The 22,396-nt window shown below is 46.3% G+C and overlaps 3 protein-coding genes across 4 annotated transcripts in view; 2 read left to right on the forward strand and 1 right to left on the reverse strand.

Moving 5' to 3' along the window:
* The window catches only part of Mi-2 (chromodomain-helicase-DNA-binding protein Mi-2 homolog), a 30,871-nt gene extending 24,250 nt beyond the window's left edge, over window positions 1–6,621 (forward strand). Inside the window, exons 2-5 of the mRNA XM_002048451.4 lie at window positions 92–168; window positions 230–476; window positions 538–6,075; window positions 6,140–6,621. Coding sequence (XP_002048487.2) covers window positions 92–168; window positions 230–476; window positions 538–6,075; window positions 6,140–6,279 — 6,002 coding nt within the window. The 3' untranslated portion in view covers window positions 6,280–6,621. The remainder of the gene's footprint in view (window positions 1–91; window positions 169–229; window positions 477–537; window positions 6,076–6,139) is intronic.
* A 2,444-nt stretch (window positions 6,622–9,065) lies between these two features.
* Window positions 9,066–18,863, reverse strand: Usp32 (Ubiquitin specific protease 32). 2 transcript variants are annotated; one of them, XM_002048452.4, is made up of 14 exons: window positions 18,503–18,863; window positions 16,269–16,503; window positions 15,934–16,210; window positions 15,551–15,779; window positions 14,654–15,489; window positions 13,453–14,593; window positions 13,086–13,391; window positions 12,812–13,026; window positions 10,756–11,447; window positions 10,527–10,693; window positions 10,278–10,465; window positions 10,027–10,212; window positions 9,479–9,967; window positions 9,066–9,421 (listed from the first exon to the last, which is right to left on the reverse strand). In XM_002048452.4, exons 1-14 carry the CDS (start codon window positions 18,558–18,560, stop codon window positions 9,143–9,145), a joined length of 5,298 nt encoding a protein of 1,765 aa, XP_002048488.1. In that variant the 5' UTR covers window positions 18,561–18,863; the 3' UTR covers window positions 9,066–9,142. The 2 variants fall into 2 exon arrangements, with proteins under 2 accessions (XP_002048488.1, XP_015030426.1); XM_015174940.3 differs by having other exon boundaries at window positions 12,755–13,026.
* A 100-nt stretch (window positions 18,864–18,963) lies between these two features.
* Rab8 (RAS oncogene family member Rab8) lies at window positions 18,964–22,358 on the forward strand. The gene is made up of 5 exons (XM_002048453.3): window positions 18,964–19,705; window positions 20,765–20,825; window positions 20,890–21,094; window positions 21,163–21,303; window positions 21,374–22,358. The coding sequence occupies exons 1-5, from the start codon at window positions 19,582–19,584 to the stop codon at window positions 21,464–21,466; spliced, it is 624 nt and encodes a 207-aa protein (XP_002048489.1). The 5' UTR covers window positions 18,964–19,581; the 3' UTR covers window positions 21,467–22,358.
* Window positions 22,359–22,396: the final 38 nt, after the last annotated feature.

A 22,396-nucleotide genomic window follows, 5' to 3' on the forward strand; every position in this document is an offset into this window, starting at 1 on the left:
GATCCTGCACCACGGTAAAGACAACAACGGCAAAGTCATAATTCCGTAAACACTTTACGTTTATTGATAATAATATATTTCTGACTTGTAGAAGAGGAAGAAGCGGTCGAGGACAATGCGCAGGTGGCGGAGCTGTCCAACGATTCCGATGCCCCATTGAAACCGAATGTGAGTAGCTTCAGTTTATACACCAAGTATCTTTAACGAATCCTTTGTGTTGTTGGCGCAGAATGACGAGGATGATGATTACGATCCGGAGGATAATCGCAAGAAGAAGAAGGGCAAGAAGCGTAAGACCCGAAAGGGCGAAGAGAAGGGGCGCAAAAAGAAGAAGCGCAAGAAGAATGAGAGCGAAGAGGACAGCGATTTTGTGCAGCACGACGAGGAGGTCGAGTATCCGAGCACCTCATCGAAACGTGGACGCAAGCGCAAAGAGGAGAAGCAGGCGCAAAAGGAGAAGGAATCCTCCTCCTCGGGTGAGTTTGCAACAGCCAATTTAATTGACATCAACTCAATACTCAATACTAAATATGGCAGGCATGCCTTCTGTCGAGGACGTGTGCTCCGCATTTGGTGTGTGCGATGTGGAGATTGAATACAGCGAGGAGGAGCTGCAGAGCCTGACCACATACAAGGCATTCATGCAGCATGTGCGACCCATATTGCAAAAGGAGAATCCGAAAATCGCAGCGCCCAAGCTCATGATGCTGGTCGCGGCCAAGTGGCGGGAATTCTGCGAGAGCAATCCCCATATACAGCAGGAGCAGCAGCAGGGCGGACAGGCGCAGGCGGCGACAACGGCAGCCGAGCCAGACGAGCCGCGTTCGTCGCGCTCGTCGCGCAACGAGAAGCCGGACGACATATACGAAGAGGAGGAGGAAGAAGAGGAAGAGGAGGAGGAGAAGAAGCCGCGACGCAAGCGCAGCGGACGCAGCAGCAACAAGAAGGGACGTCGTCCGTCGGGCAAGGTGCCCACATTGAAAATCAAGTTTGGCAAACGCAAACGCGACAGCTCCGACGAAGAACCCGACGCAAGTGGCGCCTCCGAACGTGACTCTGATCTGGAATTCGAGCGTATGCTGCAAAAATCGGACGATAGCGCCGACGAGAAGGAAAAGGAGAAAGAGAAGCAGCCGGCAGAGACGGCAGCCGCAGCTGCGGCTCAGGAGGATGGGGCGCCCGTGGTGCGCAAGAAGGCCAAAACCAAAATTGGCAACAAGTTCAAGAAGAAGAACAAAATGAAGAAGACAAAGAACTTCCCAGAGGGCGAGGATGGCGAGCACGAGCATCAGGACTACTGCGAGGTGTGCCAACAGGGCGGCGAGATCATTCTGTGCGACACCTGTCCGCGCGCCTACCATTTGGTATGCTTGGAGCCGGAACTGGACGAGCCGCCGGAGGGCAAATGGTCGTGCCCGCACTGCGAGGCTGATGGCGGCGCTGCCGAGGAGGAGGACGATGACGAGCATCAGGAGTTTTGCCGCGTGTGCAAAGATGGCGGCGAGCTGCTCTGCTGCGATTCCTGCCCATCGGCATACCATACATTCTGTCTGAATCCGCCGCTGGACACCATACCAGACGGCGACTGGCGTTGTCCGCGCTGCAGCTGCCCGCCACTGATCGGCAAGGCCGAGAAGATCATCACCTGGCGTTGGGCGGTGCAGCGTCGTGGCAGCAGCGAGGCGTCCACCTCGAAGAGCGCCAAGGTGGGCAATCGTGTGCGCGAGTACTTCATCAAGTGGCACAACATGTCCTACTGGCACTGCGATTGGGTGTCCGAGGTGCAGCTGGACGTGCATCATCCGCTGATGATACGCTCCTTCCAGCGCAAATACGACATGGAGGAGCCGCCCAAATTCGAGGAGTCACTCGACGAGGCTGACACACGCTTCAAGCGCATCCAGCGCCACAAGGACAAGGTCGGCATGAAGGGCAACGATGACGATGACGAGGCCGCACTCGAGGAGCGCTTCTACAAGAATGGCGTCAAGCCCGAATGGCTGATTGTCCAGCGCGTCATCAATCATCGCACGGCACGCGATGGCAGCACCATGTATCTGGTGAAGTGGCGTGAGCTGCCCTACGATAAGTCCACCTGGGAGGAGGAAGGCGACGATATACCCGGTCTGCGTCAGGCCATCGATTACTATCAGGATTTGCGTGCGGTCTGCACCTCGGAACAGTCGCGCGGCAGCAGCAGCAAGAAGAGCAAAAAGGGACGCAAAACCAAAAAACTGGAGCTAGACGACGAAGATCGTCCCGTCAAGCACTACACTCCGCCGCCGGAGAAGCCGACCACGGACCTGAAAAAGAAATACGAGGGTCAGCCAGCCTTTCTGGATGATACGGGCATGCAGCTGCATCCGTATCAGATTGAGGGCATCAACTGGTTGCGCTACAGCTGGGGCCAGAGCATCGATACCATTTTGGCCGACGAGATGGGTCTGGGCAAGACCATACAAACGGTAACCTTTCTCTACTCATTGTACAAGGAGGGACATTGCCGTGGACCCTTCCTGGTGGCCGTGCCGCTATCCACGCTGGTCAACTGGGAGCGTGAATTTGAGTTGTGGGCGCCCGATTTCTATTGCATCACCTACATTGGGGACAAGGACTCGCGTGCCGTGATACGCGAGAACGAGCTGACCTTCGACGAGGGCGCCATACGTGGCACCAAGGTGTCGCGCCTGCGCACAACCCAATACAAATTCAATGTGCTGCTCACCAGCTACGAGCTGATCTCGATGGATGCGCCCTGCCTGGGCAGCATTGACTGGGCGGTGCTGGTCGTGGACGAGGCGCATCGCCTGAAGAGCAACCAGAGCAAGTTCTTCCGCATCCTCAATAGCTATGCGATTGCCTACAAGCTGCTGCTGACTGGCACACCATTGCAGAACAATCTGGAGGAGTTGTTCCATTTGCTGAACTTCTTGAGTCGCGACAAGTTCAACGATCTGCAGGCATTCCAGGGCGAGTTTGCGGACGTGTCCAAGGAGGAGCAGGTGAAGCGTTTGCACGAGATGCTCGGACCGCACATGCTGCGTCGCCTCAAGACCGATGTGCTCAAGAATATGCCCTCCAAGTCGGAGTTCATTGTGCGCGTCGAGCTGTCGGCCATGCAAAAGAAGTTCTACAAATTTATCTTGACCAAAAACTATGAGGCGCTCAATTCGAAGAGCGGCGGCGGCTCCTGTTCCCTGATCAACATCATGATGGATCTGAAGAAGTGCTGCAATCATCCGTATCTATTCCCATCGGCTGCCGAGGAGGCGCCCACCTCTGCGGGCGGCATCTATGAGATCAACTCGCTAACCAAGGCGGCCGGCAAACTGGTGCTGCTCTCCAAGATGCTGAAGCAGCTCAAGTCGCAGAATCATCGTGTGCTCATCTTCTCGCAAATGACCAAAATGTTGGACATACTGGAGGACTTCCTCGAGGGCGAGCAGTATAAGTACGAGCGCATCGATGGCAGCATTACGGGCACAGTGCGACAGGAGGCCATCGATAGATTCAATGCGCCCGGTGCACAACAGTTCGTCTTTCTGCTGAGCACACGTGCCGGCGGCTTGGGCATTAATCTGGCCACAGCCGATACGGTCATCATCTATGACTCCGATTGGAATCCCCACAATGATATACAGGCCTTCTCGCGTGCCCATCGTATTGGCCAGGCCAACAAGGTGATGATCTATCGCTTTGTCACACGCAATTCTGTGGAGGAGCGCGTCACGCAGGTGGCCAAGCGCAAGATGATGTTGACGCATCTGGTTGTGCGTCCCGGCATGGGCGGCAAGGGTGCCAACTTTACCAAACAGGAGCTGGACGATATTCTGCGTTTTGGCACCGAGGATCTGTTCAAGGAGGATGACAAAGAGGAGGCCATACACTACGATGACAAGGCCGTTGCCGAGCTGCTCGATCGTACCAATCGCGGCATTGAGGAGAAGGAATCGTGGGCCAATGAGTATTTGTCCTCCTTCAAGGTGGCCTCCTATGCCACCAAAGAGGAGGAGGAAGAGGAGGAAACGGAAATCATTAAACAAGATGCCGAAAACTCAGATCCCGCCTACTGGGTGAAACTGCTGCGCCACCACTACGAACAGCACCAGGAGGATGTCGGTCGCACCCTGGGCAAGGGCAAGCGTGTGCGCAAGCAGGTCAACTACACGGACGGCGGCGTCGTTGCGGCGGACACAACACGCGACGATTCCAACTGGCAGGACAATGGCAGCGAATACAATTCCGAGTATTCCGGCGGCAGCGACGAGGATGGCGGCGACGATGACTTCGATGAGCAGAACGGCGAACGCAAGGCCAAGCGACGCTTGGAGCGACGCGACGATCGTCCGCTGCCGCCGCTGCTGGCACGCGTCGGCGGCAACATCGAGGTGCTGGGCTTCAATGCCAGGCAGCGTAAGAGCTTCCTCAATGCCATCATGCGGTACGGCATGCCGCCGCAGGATGCCTTCAATTCGCAGTGGCTGGTGCGCGATTTGCGCGGCAAATCTGAGCGCAATTTCAAGGCCTATGTCTCGCTCTTCATGCGGCATCTGTGCGAGCCGGGCGCCGACAATGCCGAGACCTTTGCCGATGGCGTGCCACGCGAGGGTCTCTCCCGGCAACATGTGCTCACGCGCATTGGCGTCATGTCGCTGATACGCAAGAAGGTGCAGGAATTCGAGCACATCAATGGCTACTACAGCATGCCCGAGCTGATACTCAAGCCCTGCGAGCCAGTGCGTTCCGGTGGCAAGCAAGAGGCAGCTGCTGCCGCCACCTTGGACGCCGCCACACCGGCTACAGGCGGCAAGCCGCCGGCGGAGAGCACCACGACCAGCAACAGTGCAACGCCGGCCACGAGTGCAGCACCCAGTCCAGCGCCAGCCTCAGAGAAGAGCGAAGATAAGGCTACGCTGGATAAGGCAACGCCCGAGAAACAGGAACCCAAATCGGAACCAGATGCTGCTGCTGCTGCTGCTGACGAGGACAAAAAGCAGCTCGATGCGGCCGTCCAGCAGGAAAGCGCCGAGGAGTCGGCTGAGAGCGAGTCCAAGACGACCAGCGTTGGTGGTGAGCTGGTGAGTGTCAAGAGCGAGCCGGCCAAACTGGAGCCCAAACTGGAGGAGGGCAAAGAACAGCCAGAGCAACTGGCCAAGGAGGAGCCCAAGAGCGAGCAGAGCGACGACAAGGATAAGGACAAAGAGAAGCCAAGCAGCGAGGAGAAGCCGCCGCCAAACAATCCCAGCAACAGCAGCACAAACATCATTGACGATGACGACGACGATGTCATGATTGTCAAGGAGGATGGCGAACTGGAGAAGCCCAGCGCCAGTGCCAATGCCAATTCGCCCAAGGATCAGAAGGCTGTTGCCGGAACGGCCACGGGAACAGGAACAGGTGCTGGCAAACTGGTTGAGGACAGTCTTGAGGTATTGAAACGCAAATTCATGTTCAACATTGCCGACGGCGGCTTCACCGAGCTGCACACGTTGTGGCTGAACGAGGAGAAGGCTGCGGTGCCCGGCCGCGAATACGAGATCTGGCATCGTCGCCACGACTACTGGCTACTGGCGGGCATTGTCACCCATGGCTACGGCCGTTGGCAGGATATACAGAACGATATACGCTTCGCCATCATCAATGAGCCATTCAAAATGGACGTGGGCAAGGGCAATTTCCTGGAGATAAAGAACAAGTTTTTGGCACGGCGCTTTAAGCTGCTCGAGCAGGCTCTGGTCATCGAGGAGCAGCTGCGACGTGCAGCCTTCCTGAATCTCGCCCAGGATCCCAGCCATCCGGCCATGTCGCTGAACGCACGCTTCGCCGAGGTCGAATGCCTGGCCGAATCGCATCAGCATCTCAGCAAGGAATCGCTGGCCGGCAACAAGCCGGCCAATGCGGTGCTGCACAAGGTGCTCAATCAGCTGGAGGAGCTGCTCTCCGACATGAAGAGCGATGTCTCACGTCTGCCGGCCACCTTGGCGCGCATACCGCCTGTGGCGCAGCGCCTGCAAATGTCCGAGCGTTCCATTCTGTCGCGTCTGGCGGCCACCGCTGGCAATGCCTCGAATGCGGGTACGTTTTGGCAATTATATAAATCTTGAGGATTACTTTTAATCCTGTTCATTTGGTTTTGCAGCTCAATTGATGGCACAGTTTCCGGCCGGCTTTCAGGGCACCACCCTGCCGGCCTTCACGGGCGGACCCGCTGGCAACTTTGCCAACTTTCGGCCACAGTTCTCGGTGCCCGGGCAGCTGCCCAACAATGCCGGCACCTGAGCATCCCATTCAAATTCCATGCAAATTAATTAAAATCTTCAGCTAAGAATTTAACGCTACGTATAAAAAAAAAAAAAAAAAAAAAACAAAACAAAAAACATGCATACCCAAAACAAAACATTTCAAAATATTTATCATAAACAATTGCAATGAAATTCAATTAATTAACTTAACCGTTCGTTCACAAATTCAATATTTGCCGCATTCTAGAATCTAGAAAAACGTTTTGGCTGTTTCTGGCCGAGATTATTAATGACAAATTATTATAAAATGCTTATTTTATTTACTATGTGATTTCATTTTATATAGATACAAATACACACAAAATATATAGAAATCCAATTCCATTGCAAAAGATAAGGCATTTTTTCCCCCGACTACATTTTATTTATTCGAATCTCGATTTAGATTTAAAATCAACGCTCAAAAAACAGCAATAAAAATGTTCGTAAAATTTAATTTTAAAAACGCCCAAAAGTATGCAACAGGTAGATGAGCTGCATCTGAATGATGGAAAAAGTGGCTTTGCCGTTGTGTGAGCTCCTCTGAAGCTTAAGAAACTTGTTGGATCTCAGCCAGAAGGATAACATATTAGTAAATATCCTGTATCCTTACCTTAAAAACCTACAGGACGCTTTTGTTGCTAGAGAGGATCTGCAAGGATGCGGTCGACTCATATCTTCGCAAAGCTCGGCCATATCCTTGCGTATTTGCAAGGCACATGATGCGTTAGCCTCGCAACCATCAACTCCATCGATATGCATCAAAACATTATGGGGTCATCTAAAAATCCAGGACTTGGCAAATTTTTAGTCGCGGGCCGAGCGTAAAATGTGCTGAAAACACATTATCCGTAATATCTCGGAAACTAAAAGGACGATCTCGATGCCCTTTGGCCAGTTGGTCGCCATGGTCAATACAACTTTTTTGGCACAGGACTCGCCAGGATACGCAAGGATACGGCTGAGTTATAGCCTATTTTCTCTTGACAAAATTGTCCTACAAACTTCGCTGTTTGAAGGACCTTCGTCCTTTGTGCTATATATTCTTGATTGGGAGGGTGAGAACTACTTGCTGGGCAAAGGACATCCCGATAGTCCTTCAAATGGCCAAGTTAGCGCGAATTTGTTCGATTTTGACCAATTTGGCGACTAACCCCCTGGGAAAAATTGTGGTGCAATTTTTTGTCGGATCTTTGAAATCCTTGAATGCAAAGCGATAGTCCTGCTCTCCACGAGCCCAAAAAGGTATATCCTTCCGATATCCCTAAGGATTTGGCTGAGTTATGGCTATAAAAAGAATATCCTTTTTAGAAAATTTTCAATATCTCGGAAACCAGCAGGACGACTTTGTTGCCCTTTGACCAGTTAATTGTCCTTGTCCATACGATTTGTTTGACATGCGACTTGTCAGGATCTGCAAGGACATGGCCGTGTTATGGCTACCTTAATGTGCGAAAGAATTGTCCTTATATCTAGGATGTCTGAAGGACTTCCGTCATTTTCATTGTATATTCCGAATCGGCAGGATGAGAATTAATGGTTGACCAAAGGACATCTCGATTCGCAAGGATTAAGGCCGATTTACGGCCTTCTTTCTTTTTAGACAAGGGGCTCATTTCTTCAGCTCCTTGAAGGACTTTCGTCCTTTTTTTGATTTTCTCAGTTGGCAGGACAAGGATTGAATGCTGCCCAAAGGACATCAGTATTCGGCTTGAAGATTCTTAACGGATTAAAAAGTAAGTAATTGCAAATTTCATTCAAGCGACAGACTTATTTAATTTGATACTCGTAACTTTGTTTCCTTGTATTATCATTGTATGTTTGTATATTAATTATAAATTAGTTAAGTTTGTATGTGTTGTATATACTCGTGTGTATACATATGTATATAAGTAATTTGTAAATATCATTAGACAATTTGAAGTCATTTGATAAGCGCAATATTAATTTCAGAAACGATTCGGTGCAGACATCATTTACCAAATATGAGTAGGGCGCAATATAAGTGCATATTCTGGGTATATAATTCGCAGCATTTCGCCGAAAAATATTGCTAATTAATATCAAGGTTCCGACAACATTTGACCAGCAATTACCTATCCCATGGGCATTTCGATCATTCAATTGCAATATCGATCTCCATTTCGTTATATACAATAGTTACAAATAAATGGAATTGCATAATCAATAATATATGAATATGCATATACATATTACGAGTAATTATAGTTAATTACAAGCGGGCTCTAGCGGCCTAATACATAATACAAAGTACAACAAACGAAGATGCGCTAATAATCAAAAAAAAAAATTAAATTAAAAAAATAATAATTCAAATTTAACAAACAAAGTGCACATCAACACCAAATCCGATGCTATTAAATAATCTAATAATAAATGTGACAAAAACAAATTAATTGCGAACTAAGCTTGAAATTACACATATATCGAAATAAAATATGAATAATGTATAGCATTATATGGTACATATGGTATATGGAATATGGTACATTAAAAAAAATCACATTTGCAACGCGAATGTGCGAGTGCTCACAACAAACAAAAAACTCAAGCAAGTTTGCGTCTAAAACTAGATATTGTGGGCAACTTAAACTAAAACAGCAAATCAGCTTAGAATAGTAAATAACAAAAACAAGCACACTCAAGCGATCGCACTCACACACACACACATACACACACAAATAAACATTGGCATACACTCACAAATATATGCCTGCATATGTAAATATATAGATATATGAATATAAAATTAAACACATTCAAGCGATTGAAGAGCCCATCATAGCCTTTAGTCGTACCCCCGTAGAGTTGCTGCAGTTTGCAACAATCAAAATACAATATTATGATATTGTGCATAATTTCTTAAGCTCGCTCTCCGACTCGTCCACATCCAGCTGGAGGTTGGCGGCATTTGGCAGCGCACGTCCCTCGATGTTAGGCAGGTAGGGTTCATAGTCGAGACCCTGGCGCTCATAGAAAAGCAAATAGGCAGCGCTCGGATCAATGTTTGGCTTTTGCGATATCTCGCGACAGGAGCTGTCATTGTAACAATACCAGGAACCAGTCGTATTTGATGCATAGGAAATGTAATGACCACCATTCAGCATGCCAGAGTGCGACTGCAAAGGGATACCATCATGAATCAACATCATAATTTAATGATTCTATCGACCTACCACCACGGCATACAGTTTGTATTTGGGATCGAACTCGTCAACACCCGCTTGGAGCTTGTGCTGATGATAGTCCTCAAATTCCCCATCCACAATAGGCGTCTTTGTAAGGCTCGTGGATATGAGGCGCTGTCGCCTGGCTGCATTGCTCGATTTGCTTTGACGCAGCACGCTTCCAGCGGTCGGCGGCGTTTCCTTTGCAGTAGCCACTTTTTCGCCTACTGCCGATTCTGTTGGAGGTGGAGCATCTGCAGAAGGGACCGCATCTGCTTTGTCGCTGGCATCTACTTCATCCAGTTCGCTAGGAACTTCATTGCTGTTACCAATCAAATCCCGCTTCAGCTCTAATAGCTCCTTGTGCCGCAGTATCGTCTCTTGTGGCACTGATGCCAAATAAGGCGTTGGATCAAAGTCATCGAAGGGAAAGTGCACCACCTTCTGCGATTTAACCCATTTGCCGTTGACGCAATTGAAACGCTTCAAATGGACGATCTACAAAACAGCAGCCAAATGTATAACTCAGTTTTTACTTTAAATAATGAAGCATTTACCAGAATTGGGGGCAATTTCCATATTTGCAGCTTCTTCGTCGCTGGCTTCTTGCCCTTGCAGTGGCTACAGTGATACCACTGCTCCAACTTTTCCTCGGAGGTAAAGGCGCGCAGGCAATGATTCAGATCAACGGGCTCCACTTGCTCCCGTCGGCATATGGCAATGGTCTCATGATCCACCCAGAGCTGGCGCAGGAATAACAGCAATTAAAAACATATATCCTCAGTTTCCAGTGGGGCTGTCTACTTACACGCTCCAAGGTGCTTTGATAACGTAAATGCAATGCGGTTGGGTCCCAATCGATGGCAATGGTAAAGTCTTCAAAATATTTTGTTGTTGGAGTATAGGATAGCGATGTGGTGTACTCCGGTGCTCTTTTGGCCTCCAGATTCGGTAGCGATGGGCATTTTTCGTTCATTTTTGGCGTGGCTATGTTATCTAGAAGAAGCCAAAATCAGTTGAACTGAACGTTACCAATTATAAATTCAGGATTACTTACTGGCCACACAGCTGATGGGTGGCAGAGCGCCCTGGAGCACATAATCATTGTTGCAGCGAATTTCGCAGCCGCGACAAAAGCTCGACCACGGACAAATGGCGCAGGTAAGGCCGTCCGCTTTGACTGCACGCAGCGTGAAGGGAAAATCATAGCCCAGGCTGTCGTCACTAAAAGTCAGATTCGATACGAAGATTAACAGAGGTATTTATAGAATAATCGGTATAATTACCAGTCGGCAGCATGGTTAGCCTGTTCGGTGGTGGCTGGCAGAGGACTCAGCAGCCGATTAACTTGCAGCCAGACGGCGCAATACAGATCCTTGTGGGTGCCACCATCACAGTTGGGTATCAGCAGTGGCACACCAAACAGGCTGGGCCGTGTTTTGTGATAGGAAAGGAAGTAGCTGTCGTGGCGCGTGATTTTACGATGTACAGCCACCAGATATTTGCCCACCTTGTAGGGCTGCGAGGAGCGGCGCGAATAGACACCGCTGCTAGTTTGATTGCCGCTCGTGCTCTCCGGCTGTGAGGTGGTTATTTGTTGATCCGGCTCCTCGCCTTCGTCCTGTCCAACGTCGTCGTCGTCGTCGTCGTCTTCGTTCGCATCAGTTTCCACGTCACGATCAAAGCTATTGACGGCCAATGTGTGAGCTGCGCTCCTGACGCTGGAGTGCTCATTGGTGTTGCGATAGGAGGCGCCATCGTCACTGTTGCTGCCATGTCGACTGACCGCCAGCTCCGCGACCGGCATTGGCTCCGTTAGCGAACTCTCCATTGAGTTCTCGCCAGAGTGATTCGTATACGATGCCGAGCTAGTGTTGCTCTCCGTGTGCAGCAGCTTCGTGGATGAGATGCGCTTCTGCTGTGCAGCCGCATCGTCCATAAAGTTGTTCTCCGGGCTGCAGCTCAGAATCAGCGACTCCTGTTTTGGAGTTGGCCAAAGTTTTGCATTAGTTGTGCGTAGCTTACATTCATGTTAGTGTTCATATGTGTGAGTGTTTGTTTGTTTTTTTTTTTGAAGCTCTTGGAATTTAAACAATTAACGATTACTATTCGCAAATGGACAACAATTTTATAAACTAGGATAAACGCTCAAAATCTACAAAATCGTAAAAAATTACTTATTGCGGGTGTTCAAAATTAGCTGCTACTATTTAAGAACATGTATTAAAAGTGATAATTTGGTTGATTAGTTCGCATTGTTGGTGGTTTCTATGGTGGAAATGAGTAGAAGAGCATTTGCAATGTGCACGCCAGCGGGTGATTCAAAGAAAAATTACAATTTATATAAATATAAATACTTTAAGTTAAGTATATTAGAGAGAAGTAAGAAGGCATTACAAAACTTATATTAAATATTTAAGTTTAGTTAAAATGGCAAAATGTATTCATTCAATTTATCTTTAAAGTGCCCTACTCCAGCTATTCAAATAATTGAATGCTCTTTTGCCAAAAACTGTGATGCATAATAAATATTAAACAATATTATAATTGAGCAATATTATAATTGAAAAGCTATGAGAATGTCTAGAGGCTACTTGTACCATAAATGACGAAGGGAAATGTACAAAAAAGAACGGTACAGTTAAATTATAAATTTTACTCGATAGCCGATAGCGATTGCGATAACGATAACGATAACTATAGTAGCTAAATGGTGAGTCTAAGAGGAATTGTTTTTAAGCACAAATATACATTAGGTATTTGATTAAGGCCAGCAACAAATTAAATATGCGTGTGTATTAGTATTTGGAGGAGCATAGAAATAACAATAAATTACAAAAAGTACGAGTATATTCAGAGATTTAGACTAAGTAATTGAATAAGTGCGTATACGAAATCAAAGAACAATTAGAGTTTTAGACGGGCGGTGGGGTGTACATTAAGGTAGATGGCCCACAAACCAAACAGAAACTGAAACGGCAACTGTTCATTTAACATATTTGTATTTAATATATATAGATTTTCGATTTTCGATTTCGATAAACATTGCGACAACAGACGGAGTGGGGCGAAAACGAAATGAATAACGATTGCCAGTTACGCCGGAATATTTTTTGAATTTGAAATTCTTGTGATAAATCTTCGTTTTGCAGGGGCTCGTCGCTGGAGCGAGTTTATCCTAGGCAATGGGGAATTTTTTCAAAATCATTTAAAAATGCGACCTCTGAAGGCCCATGAATCTAACATATTAAATACGTGTATGTTAATATAGTTTAGTAGCCATACCTTGAAGCAAAAAAGACTGTGGGGCATGCACTCTCTCTTTCCAAAGCACCGGCTTACCTTTCCGGCATCATCTGGCTGCAGTTCGTGCACTTGGCCAACGCTGCCGCCAATGTTGTTGTTTTTGTATTTGGTTAGCTCATGGTCTCCATCGATGCCAGCCGCGTCCTGCCCATCACTGAGATGGCCATTGCAGATCACACGCGACGAGGATGTACGATTTGAGGTCTGGAGTGTGCTAAGCGATGAAAGTGAGTCCTGTGTCGTGATGAGCGCTTAAAAGAGATTAATGTTAGCCAAAAAGCTCCACTTAGTAGCAATCTATAGCAATTACCAGAGCTGCGCTGTATGTCCTTCAGGCCCTGCTCGATGTGCATGCTGAGTGCCGAATTTGAGCGCGTTCTGGCATTGCTCTGCTCGGGCAGCTGGTACACATACAGTTCCTTGGAACTTTGCGTGCGCAGCTTCTCCTCATCGGCGAGCACCTGGCGTATTTGCGAATTCCACAGCTCACACACCAGCATCAGGCTTGGCTGCAGGGGACACAGCGTCGCCAGCTTATGCTTCAAATCCCCGTATTTGCATTCCGAATTTAGACGCACACCATATTTAATTGGCACACTGCCATCCAATAGAATGACTGCAATATAATAAAAGAGGGCATGATTTTGATTGATTGATTGATTTTATGAGTGACCTACCCAGCACCTCCAGATACACATAGTTCTCCACTGGCAGCGGCAGGCTGAGCAAACTGAATGGATCGAAACGCACAGACTCGTGCCCACAGCACAGGCAACTGACCTTCGACTTAAGCTGGCCATAGAACAGATCTATGATAATTGATTGATTGCGTGCATGATGCTGGGACCAGGCTTCGGCGGCAACAATCTTGTCGGGTCGCCCATTCGAGTCCTTGAGTTCGCTATAGGGCTTTTCCATCACACGATTGAGGTCCTCGTGCAGTGCGTCGAGCAGCCATTCAAGCAGCTCCTGCGAATCGTGCTGTCCACCGCCGGCAAACTGCGGCGCATGCTTGTTTACACAGAAGCGCAGCTTAAGCGGCGCCACGGAGCGTGTCGTGGCCGTCCACACCTCCTTGAGCAGCTCCGCATAGCGCATGGCAAGCTGACCGCGTGTGCCGAGCTTATTGGCCGCATTCAATTCGAAGCGATGCATCTGACGATGAAAGTACTGCGCCAGTGGTTGCGTATTGAAGAGCACTTGGAGTGCCGCGTTCATGAAACAGGTGTTGCCCAGATTATGTAGACCAGTGGCGCCAGGTGCGTGCACGGACATGATGGAGGTGCGCGTTAGACGGCGCCTATCACCAGGACCGGCACCAGCTTGACCGCTTTGCGTGCTGGCCAGCGAGCTGAGCTCCTCGGGCCAAGTAAGATCTTTGTTGCGTATCTCTAGCAGCAACTGATCGTTGTCGCGTATCAGCAGCTCCTTTAGGCACATGGTATCCTCCTCCAACAGTATGGCACTATTATCTAGCGTTGCGCTCGACGGCGGCACATGCCAAAGACGTATATCCTCCGGCTTAAGGCGCAGTTGCTCGCACAGAAACTCTCCCACCTGCCGTACTGTGGCCAGCCGGCTAAACGCAGCCGTGTACGCCAAATAACGCTTGGGCGGTTGCAGTACACTGCTGGCCGCAATGGCCGCATAGCCGCCGCCCGAGGCCAGAACGCCATATCCACCGCTGACTGTTGAGCCCCAGTTGGTGATTTGTGTGTTGGCTCCACTGATCGTGGGCGTCTGCACCTGATGCAGCAGTATGCGCAGGTTGAGCGGATACAGCTCCAGCTCCACCTCCGAGTTTGGCGGTTGTATCACCTGCAAGAAAGCAAACAAAGATTAGCTGAGAGCAAGGAATTTTATGGCTTGTTAGTTTACCTGTCGTGGCAGAGGAAGATTGTCGCCATACCAACGATTCACCGCTTTCCACAGCGATTTGGGCACCAGCTCAAAGTCGTGATTTTGTACAAGTGGCGTATCACGCTTCAGATGGCCGCCCTCACCGGTAAGAGTGCGAACATTGCGATAGGGATTGGTGGTAATTAGATTGCTATTGTCAATAGGACCCGGACGCTGTTGGCCGCAGTGGCGGCCAGCAGAGATGCCGCTGCTGCCAGACACGGAGCCCAGTGAATAGCTATCGTGCTGCTCCAGGCTGTGCGTGTTGAAGCTCTCATCACAGACGAGCGCTTCATCGACCGCACTGCGCTGGCTGGCGGTGCGCTTGCAGTAGTCGCAGGTATGCGAGGTGTGTTGCGTATACTGCATCCAGGTGAGCCACCAGTCACGAGAAATTAGATACCAGAACTGGCCAACTCGGTAGGGACGTCGCTCCTCGCGCTGCAACCAGCCGCGCACAATATCAAACTCCATGTGCTTGCATTGCGGCCACAGGCCAAACACTATGTGGCACAGCTCAAAAATAAGGTCCAGCAGGGGTTGCATCAGCCTTAGGCCGCATTGCACATTCCACAGCATAAAATCCTCCGCTGTTAACGAGACATTGTCTCGTGTGAGCGTACTAGGCACACCGTCGGGACTCCTGCGCTGGGCAAACTCCAGCAGATCACTGATCACATGCTGCTTGGTCAGATCTTTAAATTGCTGCGCATCGCGATTTTCCTTGGCCACGAACAGCAGCACGTTGATCATTTGCAGTGTCTCCTCGTGACTGAGCACACCATCTCGATCCACGTCAAAGATCTTAAAGCAGACTACAAAACGGAAAGAAGAAGCGTGTCAGACTAGGTAAATTATACTTTTGGCGGCACTTACAGCGAGTGCGCTCTACGCCGGGTCCACGACAGGCGGCACTAACGCCACAACAAAGCTCCTTAAAATCAATATGTCCATCACGATTCTCATCGAAGGCATTAAATAGTCCGGCCAGCGCGTTCTTTGGTATGGGTGGACTGATGAGCGGTCCCAAAAATTGTAAATCGATTTGGCCATTCTGTGAGGTGTTCTTCAAGCGCCAGAACTCCTTCTCCAAGTCGCCAATATCCTGCAACAACGAGAAACGATTACTAAATGTGTATGTGTATCCTTGTTAATCAACAACAATAACTGAGACATCTTAAAATAACTGTATTTGGTTTCTCTTGCATTGGTTTCTCGTTTGTGTCCGCATGCAAGAGAGATTTCCAAAATTTGCTGACCTTTTCTTCAAGATGCGTAACACCGGCCAAACTCTGATAGAAGGTGGGCGTCTCCAGCTCCGAGGTGAGGCTGACACAATTGTCAGCTAACAGCCACTTGGACAGCACCGTTGCATTGCGATGCTTGACTATCCAGTCCTGAAACTGCTCAAAGTTGACGCGTTCGCTTTGCGCAAACAAGGAGACGCTCTCGAAGGGAGCCAGGCTCACATTGCGCACGTAATCGGATTTGATGATGTAGGTGCCAGCATCATTGCAGTACAGGTTCCACAGAAATCTGTCGGGGCAAAGGCTTAGTATATACCATACAGGCTATTATGTATTCCAGCACTCACTTGGTTTTCTCCTCCTGTGTGCCGCGTGTGATCAGCACCAGGCCGCACAGTAGGTCCTTGAAGGATATGCCGCGCTGTGTACCACCACAGGCGGCATACAGCATGTCCGTGATCTTGGGCGGCACCCCCTCACACAGCACGTCCTGCTGGAATGCATTGCGACTGAGATAGAGTCGCCCAACGCCAGCTGACTTTTTGAAGGCATCTTTGAGACGTCGCAGCTCGGCGTCGCTTACTGTTGAGTGATTAATGGGTATATAAAAGATTAATATCAGCTGCCTGATAAATAAAAGCAAACAAATCAATGGGTTAAACCGAATTAGTGCGAACACCTTGTAGCGCATAAAATGAATGATCAGCTCGAAAGGGGAACACCGAAAACGTTTTACAACCTTGCGGCTTCATGCCCGCCGCTTCTAATGCAAAACATTTTGACAGCGGCTAAGGGAATTTATTGTGTTAAGCTCATTTAAATTCAGATCATTTAAAGAAGAATCACCAAATAAATGCTAAGTGAGACATGCCAGAACTACCAAAATACTATTTACTTGATTGTTTGTTTTTATAATACCAAATATGAAAGTTGTGTAATTTATTTACAGTAAAATTGTACAATTGGTGTTAACAATGCCGAACATGTTTGGTAATTTTTGACATTTTTCAGCACTTTTAAAAATGCATTAAAATTGAACTGTTGGAATTAAAATACTGCATATTATTATTCCGGTAATTGAACTACATATTTTGCAAATTAGAATAGCCAAAATGTTATATTAAGAGACAACTTTAACATATCGTACTGCTCATTTAAAATTCTCTTCGGCCTAGCAAATGGTTAAACAGCTCCCAAAATCATATTCCATTTGAATAAAATAAAAACTAGTTAATTCGAGAGCTGTCGAGTCATTGAAGAAAAACAAACAAAACTGCACATGTACTATGTACACACTTATACATATGCATTTACATGTATGTATATTGGGGACTCATTATGTACCAACGTGCAGGTAATTAAAAATAGTAACGCATTTAACGTAATTAACGTTAAAGCCTGCGTACTAAATCGCAAACAAACAAACCCGCTAAACGTAAAACACGTAATCAATTAACTGTCCAATAAAGTACATTTTTAATAGCGTTCCGAGAATGGGCTACTAGAACGACGGGGGTGGGGAAGGGGGGCGTGCGGTTTAAACATAGGCAGCAATTCATAATCACAAATTGAGCATGAAAAGCCAATGCGGAATATTATCTCTGATTGCAAAGAATTATTATGCGACGTCACGCGACAACGGTATTTCATAGCAGGTTTTGCTGTTGTCTTTTTATTGTTGTCGTTTTTGTTTTTTTGCTGCTGCATTGACGGAAATTTCTGCATCTGACTGCATTATGAGGGGGGGCGCAGGGGGCATTTGCACAATGGTCTAAACTGGACTTGCATACGTTTTCACAAGAAGCAAACCGGTCTGGGGTGCTGCCAGTGCGCCAACAATCGACACCCGCACCTGAACAGCAAGTATGCTGTTACAGGTACAAATATAGATGGCGGCATCTTATCAGTAACGTTCGTTTTCTTTGCCTAAGCTGCTGGCCATAAAATGACGACAACAACAACAACAGCACTGAGATGAATGCCAATGCAAGGCGAAAGAAAACTAGACAAGTCAACAATGTGACAACAATAACAACAACAACAACGACGAAGACGAACTCGCAGACGTCATAGCGCGTACATCAGATCAAAAATAATGAGAAAGAACAACAAAAAGCGCCGCACAACAACAAAGAGTGCTACTAACTGTTACTGCATGATTACTCGCTTCGTCTGCTCTTTTGCTTTGTCTCAGAGACATTCCCGCCCCAGCACGAAAAAAAAAACGCGGCTGCTGTGCTTTTCTATTGTGACGTCACTGACGGCGACGACGCAAATACTCATACACACGCAAGCACACAGCTACACAGTGTTGAAATTTGCACGAAAAACAACAGAATAAGACGAAAATGAAAAGAATTAGCTGAGTCCAGCAGCAAACGGCAACAATAAAAAAAGCATGGAAATAGAGTGGAAACAATAAGAGAATCGATAAAGCGCAATTACACCTGTGTTGGTGCATACTATTATTGTTTTTGTTCTAGAACCTTATGTGTACTCGTATGACCCATTTTTCCCTTCATTCCTTTGTGGTCTGCAGAACTGGCAGTGTTGTACTCAGGTGTTGAAGGTTAACACTTACCACGTTTGACTGCATCCTCGTAACTGATGCAAGCATGTTTGGATTCTTTTGTACCCATAATTGCCTGGGCGACGACGGCAAAATTCTTGAGTGCTTCTGCTGGCGTCGTCGTCTTGTGACTCCACTTCTCACATTTGTTTATGTTATTTGCTACCGGGCCTTGAGGGCAAATCACAGACAGAGAGTCATGTACATGCAAAAGCAAGTTTTGAGTTATTTTATTTTTGAATAAACTTAGTTTTTTGTCACACTTTCATTGCTTTACTAGTTTCGCGTTCGCTTATAATTTTTAACTATCAGCGATCAGTGTGACCACGTTCGTCACATAAAAAATACTGTATATTCGGGACATTAGAAATTTGATCAGCTGTTTTACTGATTCACTACAAACAAGCAGCTGTTTAAATAGTAACCCCAGCGCGCTTAGCAACACTACTTATCGATAAATCGTTTCGTTTTTGTCCTACACAACACTGCGACATACCAATCATTTATTGTTCGGGCGTAATTAGAAAGCAATAATTAAGCGTAATTTTTACGTGTAACCAACAACAACACAGCACACAATTGCATGTGTAGTACGTACAAGTGTAAAGCATCGCGCGTCCATTTACAATTGCCATTTAAAGTGCTTAAAACTACGTCGCCATTTTTCAACTGGGCCCAAATCGACACACACACAAAAGAAAACCAGAGTCAGAGCTGAAAAGAGAAAAACTGTGCGTGCTTGCGTGTGTTTGTTTGTGTCTGCTGTGTGTGGTTACGTCTATGAATTTTTTTATACATACCCATACGTACATATAATAAATACCAACCCGCAGCAGCAGTTATAGTTATAGTAATTTAATCGCCGACATTAGCATAGTGTGTAATAATAATCGAGAACCACTGATTACCAACCACCGCCATATAACAAACGCAACAGCGACGACAGCAGCAGCAGCAGCAGTTATCGACGTGGACGATAACAGCAAAAAGGAACAGCATTAGTTAAAGACGAACGACGAGCTGCATCTTTAACGGTATACTGGCACAATAAGAAGCACAACTGTGATTTAATCATACAACAACAGAATACAATGGCCAAAACGTACGACTACCTGTTTAAATTGTTGCTGATCGGTGACTCTGGAGTTGGCAAAACATGCATATTGTTTCGATTCTCAGAGGATGCTTTCAACACGACGTTTATATCTACAATAGGTGAGTATATTGTGCATAGCGTTGTCAATATTTTTAATCTATGCACAACGGAGAGCTGACAACAATAATAACAACAACAACAACAACAAGAAACGAACCAAACATTTCAAAGTGCATACATCATCAGTCATAGCCCACAGTCCGTCATCCTCAGTAATCAACATCGCTCTCTCACTCTCTCGTTTTTTGCTCTTTCTCTGAAATTTTTTAATTAATTATGACGCCGCCGGGCAGCAATCGCAACCGCACAAACACGTACACACACACACATATGCGTATTCAGGTTCATGCTCTCAATCCCGTCTCTTGGCTCAGCTGTAAGCACCATACACACACACTCACACACACACATGCATAAAAATATGTGACTCATTTTATATGCTCTCTTGCTCTCAGTAATGTTATTTGTCATATTTGTTGTTGTTGCTGTTGAGCTGCGGACAAGGACGTAGTTCAAAAGGGAATAGCGACTAGGCGAAACGAAAAAAGTAGTGACCAATCTAAGATATTGATAAATGCGTACAAATAGAAATGACAGCAACCATTCAAAAATACTTATCACAAAAGTTTTGATAACTGAGAATGCTTGATAAATACCGATCTAGGTGCATGTTTAACCCAATGTCATTGCACCCCAATCTACAGTTAATCAAGACTCGCTTCAAGTTCCCGGCTGATAAGCACCCGATGCACAGTAATGCTAAGATGGGTTCCATCAGTTTGCAACAACATTGAGACACAAACCACACACACACACCCACACACACACATGGCACGAGCTCAGCAATTTGTCTATTTTTATATTTGGCACATTTCCCTGCACTAATTCCAATTTGGGTTATTTACTTAACGACGCCAACGTCTCGGTCTCGATTTAGTTGCGTATTTTCAACTGCTGGCTCTGCGCTCTCTTTTGTCTCTTGGTCCACATACGTATCATGTCAGGAGTAGCACGATAATTAGTTGCTAGCAGTGGGTTCCCCAGCTGCCAAGAATGATTTAGATTAATTTGCGGTTGTCAATGCTTATCACGTGTCTCCTCTCTTCTCTCTTTCGCAGGTATCGATTTTAAAATTAGAACAATTGAATTGGATAACAAGAAAATCAAATTGCAAATATGGTAAGTTATTAAGTAAACATGTTTTATATCGTATATTAATGATAAGATAAAAACCATTTCACAGGGACACTGCTGGCCAGGAGCGCTTTCGGACGATCACTACGGCATATTACAGAGGTGCCATGGGGATAATGCTGGTGTATGACATAACACAGGAGAAATCTTTTGAGAACATCAAAAATTGGATTCGAAATATCGAAGAGAATGCCGCCGCCGATGTTGAGAAAATGCTGCTGGGCAATAAATGCGAACTGAACGATAAGCGACAGGTGAATGCCTAGAACAATACCTGTTTGTAATCTTAAAACTTTAACTGCGATTTCTTTGTTTTATGCAGGTTTCAAAGGAACGTGGGGAACAATTGGCCATTGAGTATGGCATCAAATTCATGGAGACCTCCGCGAAAGCAAGCATTAATGTTGAAGAAGCTTTCCTCACGCTCGCCAGTGATATCAAAGCGAAAACGGAAAAGCGAATGGTAAGTGAATATATCCGAACCATTCACTGTTCATACGATTTGTAACAATTTGATCTTTCTCGCTTGACAGGAGGCGAACAACCCACCCAAGGGCGGTCATCAGCTGAAACTAACAGAGATTCGAACAAAGGACAGTTGGCTGTCCAGATGCAGTCTGCTTTGACGTGGCAATGTGCGTGTGGCACTGATGCGGTATGGTGGTAATAATTATGATAATGTATGTGGTAGTAGTTTTCTTAACTCCTGTTAAGTTCCAACAACCGAGCGAGCAAACACCCCTGAATATGCAAGATAATGAAATAATACATAATTATAATAATATAAAAGAGTTCAGTTATAAAATTGTATATGCAATCGAGACATGTCTACAAGGTGTACGAAATATGCATATATTTATACATATATACATTCAATATTCATTTAATGTTAACAACAAAATAACACACATGAAAACATTGTGAAAAATTAACGAAAAGAAACCATACAACCCCGCCCAGCCCTGCCCTCCGCTCCGTTCCGTTACAGAGTTTTCTATTCATTTTCATTTTTAATGTATAATTTATAAATTTTCTGTAGCAAGAAATTAGCAGCCATGGTTGTTCACGATTTGTAAACCAATGACAAAATAATAAATTAGAAAATAAATATATGTATTTATATTTTATATATTTTTTTACATCGTTTGCTCTTCATTTATGCTCAGTTATAATTATTTAATTTAATTGCATCAACTTTTTGTTCGTAGGACCCATGCCTAGCCCTTTATCAGTTCCCAGAACGCAATCTAGACTCAGACGCACAATTTTATATATCGGTCCACTTAGATAATGCAAGTTCTAACTGTTGCGGGTGCTTCATAACATATACCACGGGGCATTTTCAATAAACAGTCCGTTAATCTCTAATGAATATAATTAACATTTTGCGTGCGTAAAGGGAAAGTATAATAAATGATATGACCATATGCAATACGAATAACAAAAACAAAAAAAAAACAAAAAAAAGCCGAGCAGTTAAAATACATATTGTGAAATAAATTGGTAACTAAATCGAAATGCATATTTGATATTAATTAATTAATTATGTATGTACT

This window comes from Drosophila virilis, chromosome 3, assembly GCF_030788295.1.
Source record: "Drosophila virilis strain 15010-1051.87 chromosome 3, Dvir_AGI_RSII-ME, whole genome shotgun sequence".
In the NCBI taxonomy this organism is placed as follows: domain Eukaryota; kingdom Metazoa; phylum Arthropoda; class Insecta; order Diptera; family Drosophilidae; genus Drosophila; species Drosophila virilis.

Bases quoted from the DNA above. Each gene is read 5' to 3' on its own strand.
- Rab8 (XM_002048453.3), top strand. From the start codon at position 19,582: ATGGCCAAAACGTACGACTACCTGTTTAAATTGTTGCTGATCGGTGAC. The intron at 19,706-20,764 runs GTGAGTATATTG...TCTCTTTCGCAG, and splicing joins GACGTTTATATCTACAATAG to GTATCGATTTTAAAATTAGA. The intron at 21,304-21,373 runs GTAAGTGAATAT...CTCGCTTGACAG, and splicing joins CGAAAACGGAAAAGCGAATG to GAGGCGAACAACCCACCCAA.
- Usp32 (XM_015174940.3), bottom strand. From the start codon at position 18,560: ATGGGTACAAAAGAATCCAAACATGCTTGCATCAGTTACGAGGATGCA. The intron at 16,211-16,268 runs GTGAGTGCTGGA...TTGCCCCGACAG, and splicing joins ACACAGGAGGAGAAAACCAA to ATTTCTGTGGAACCTGTACT. The intron at 9,422-9,478 runs GTAGGTCGATAG...ATCCCTTTGCAG, and splicing joins ACAAACTGTATGCCGTGGTG to TCGCACTCTGGCATGCTGAA.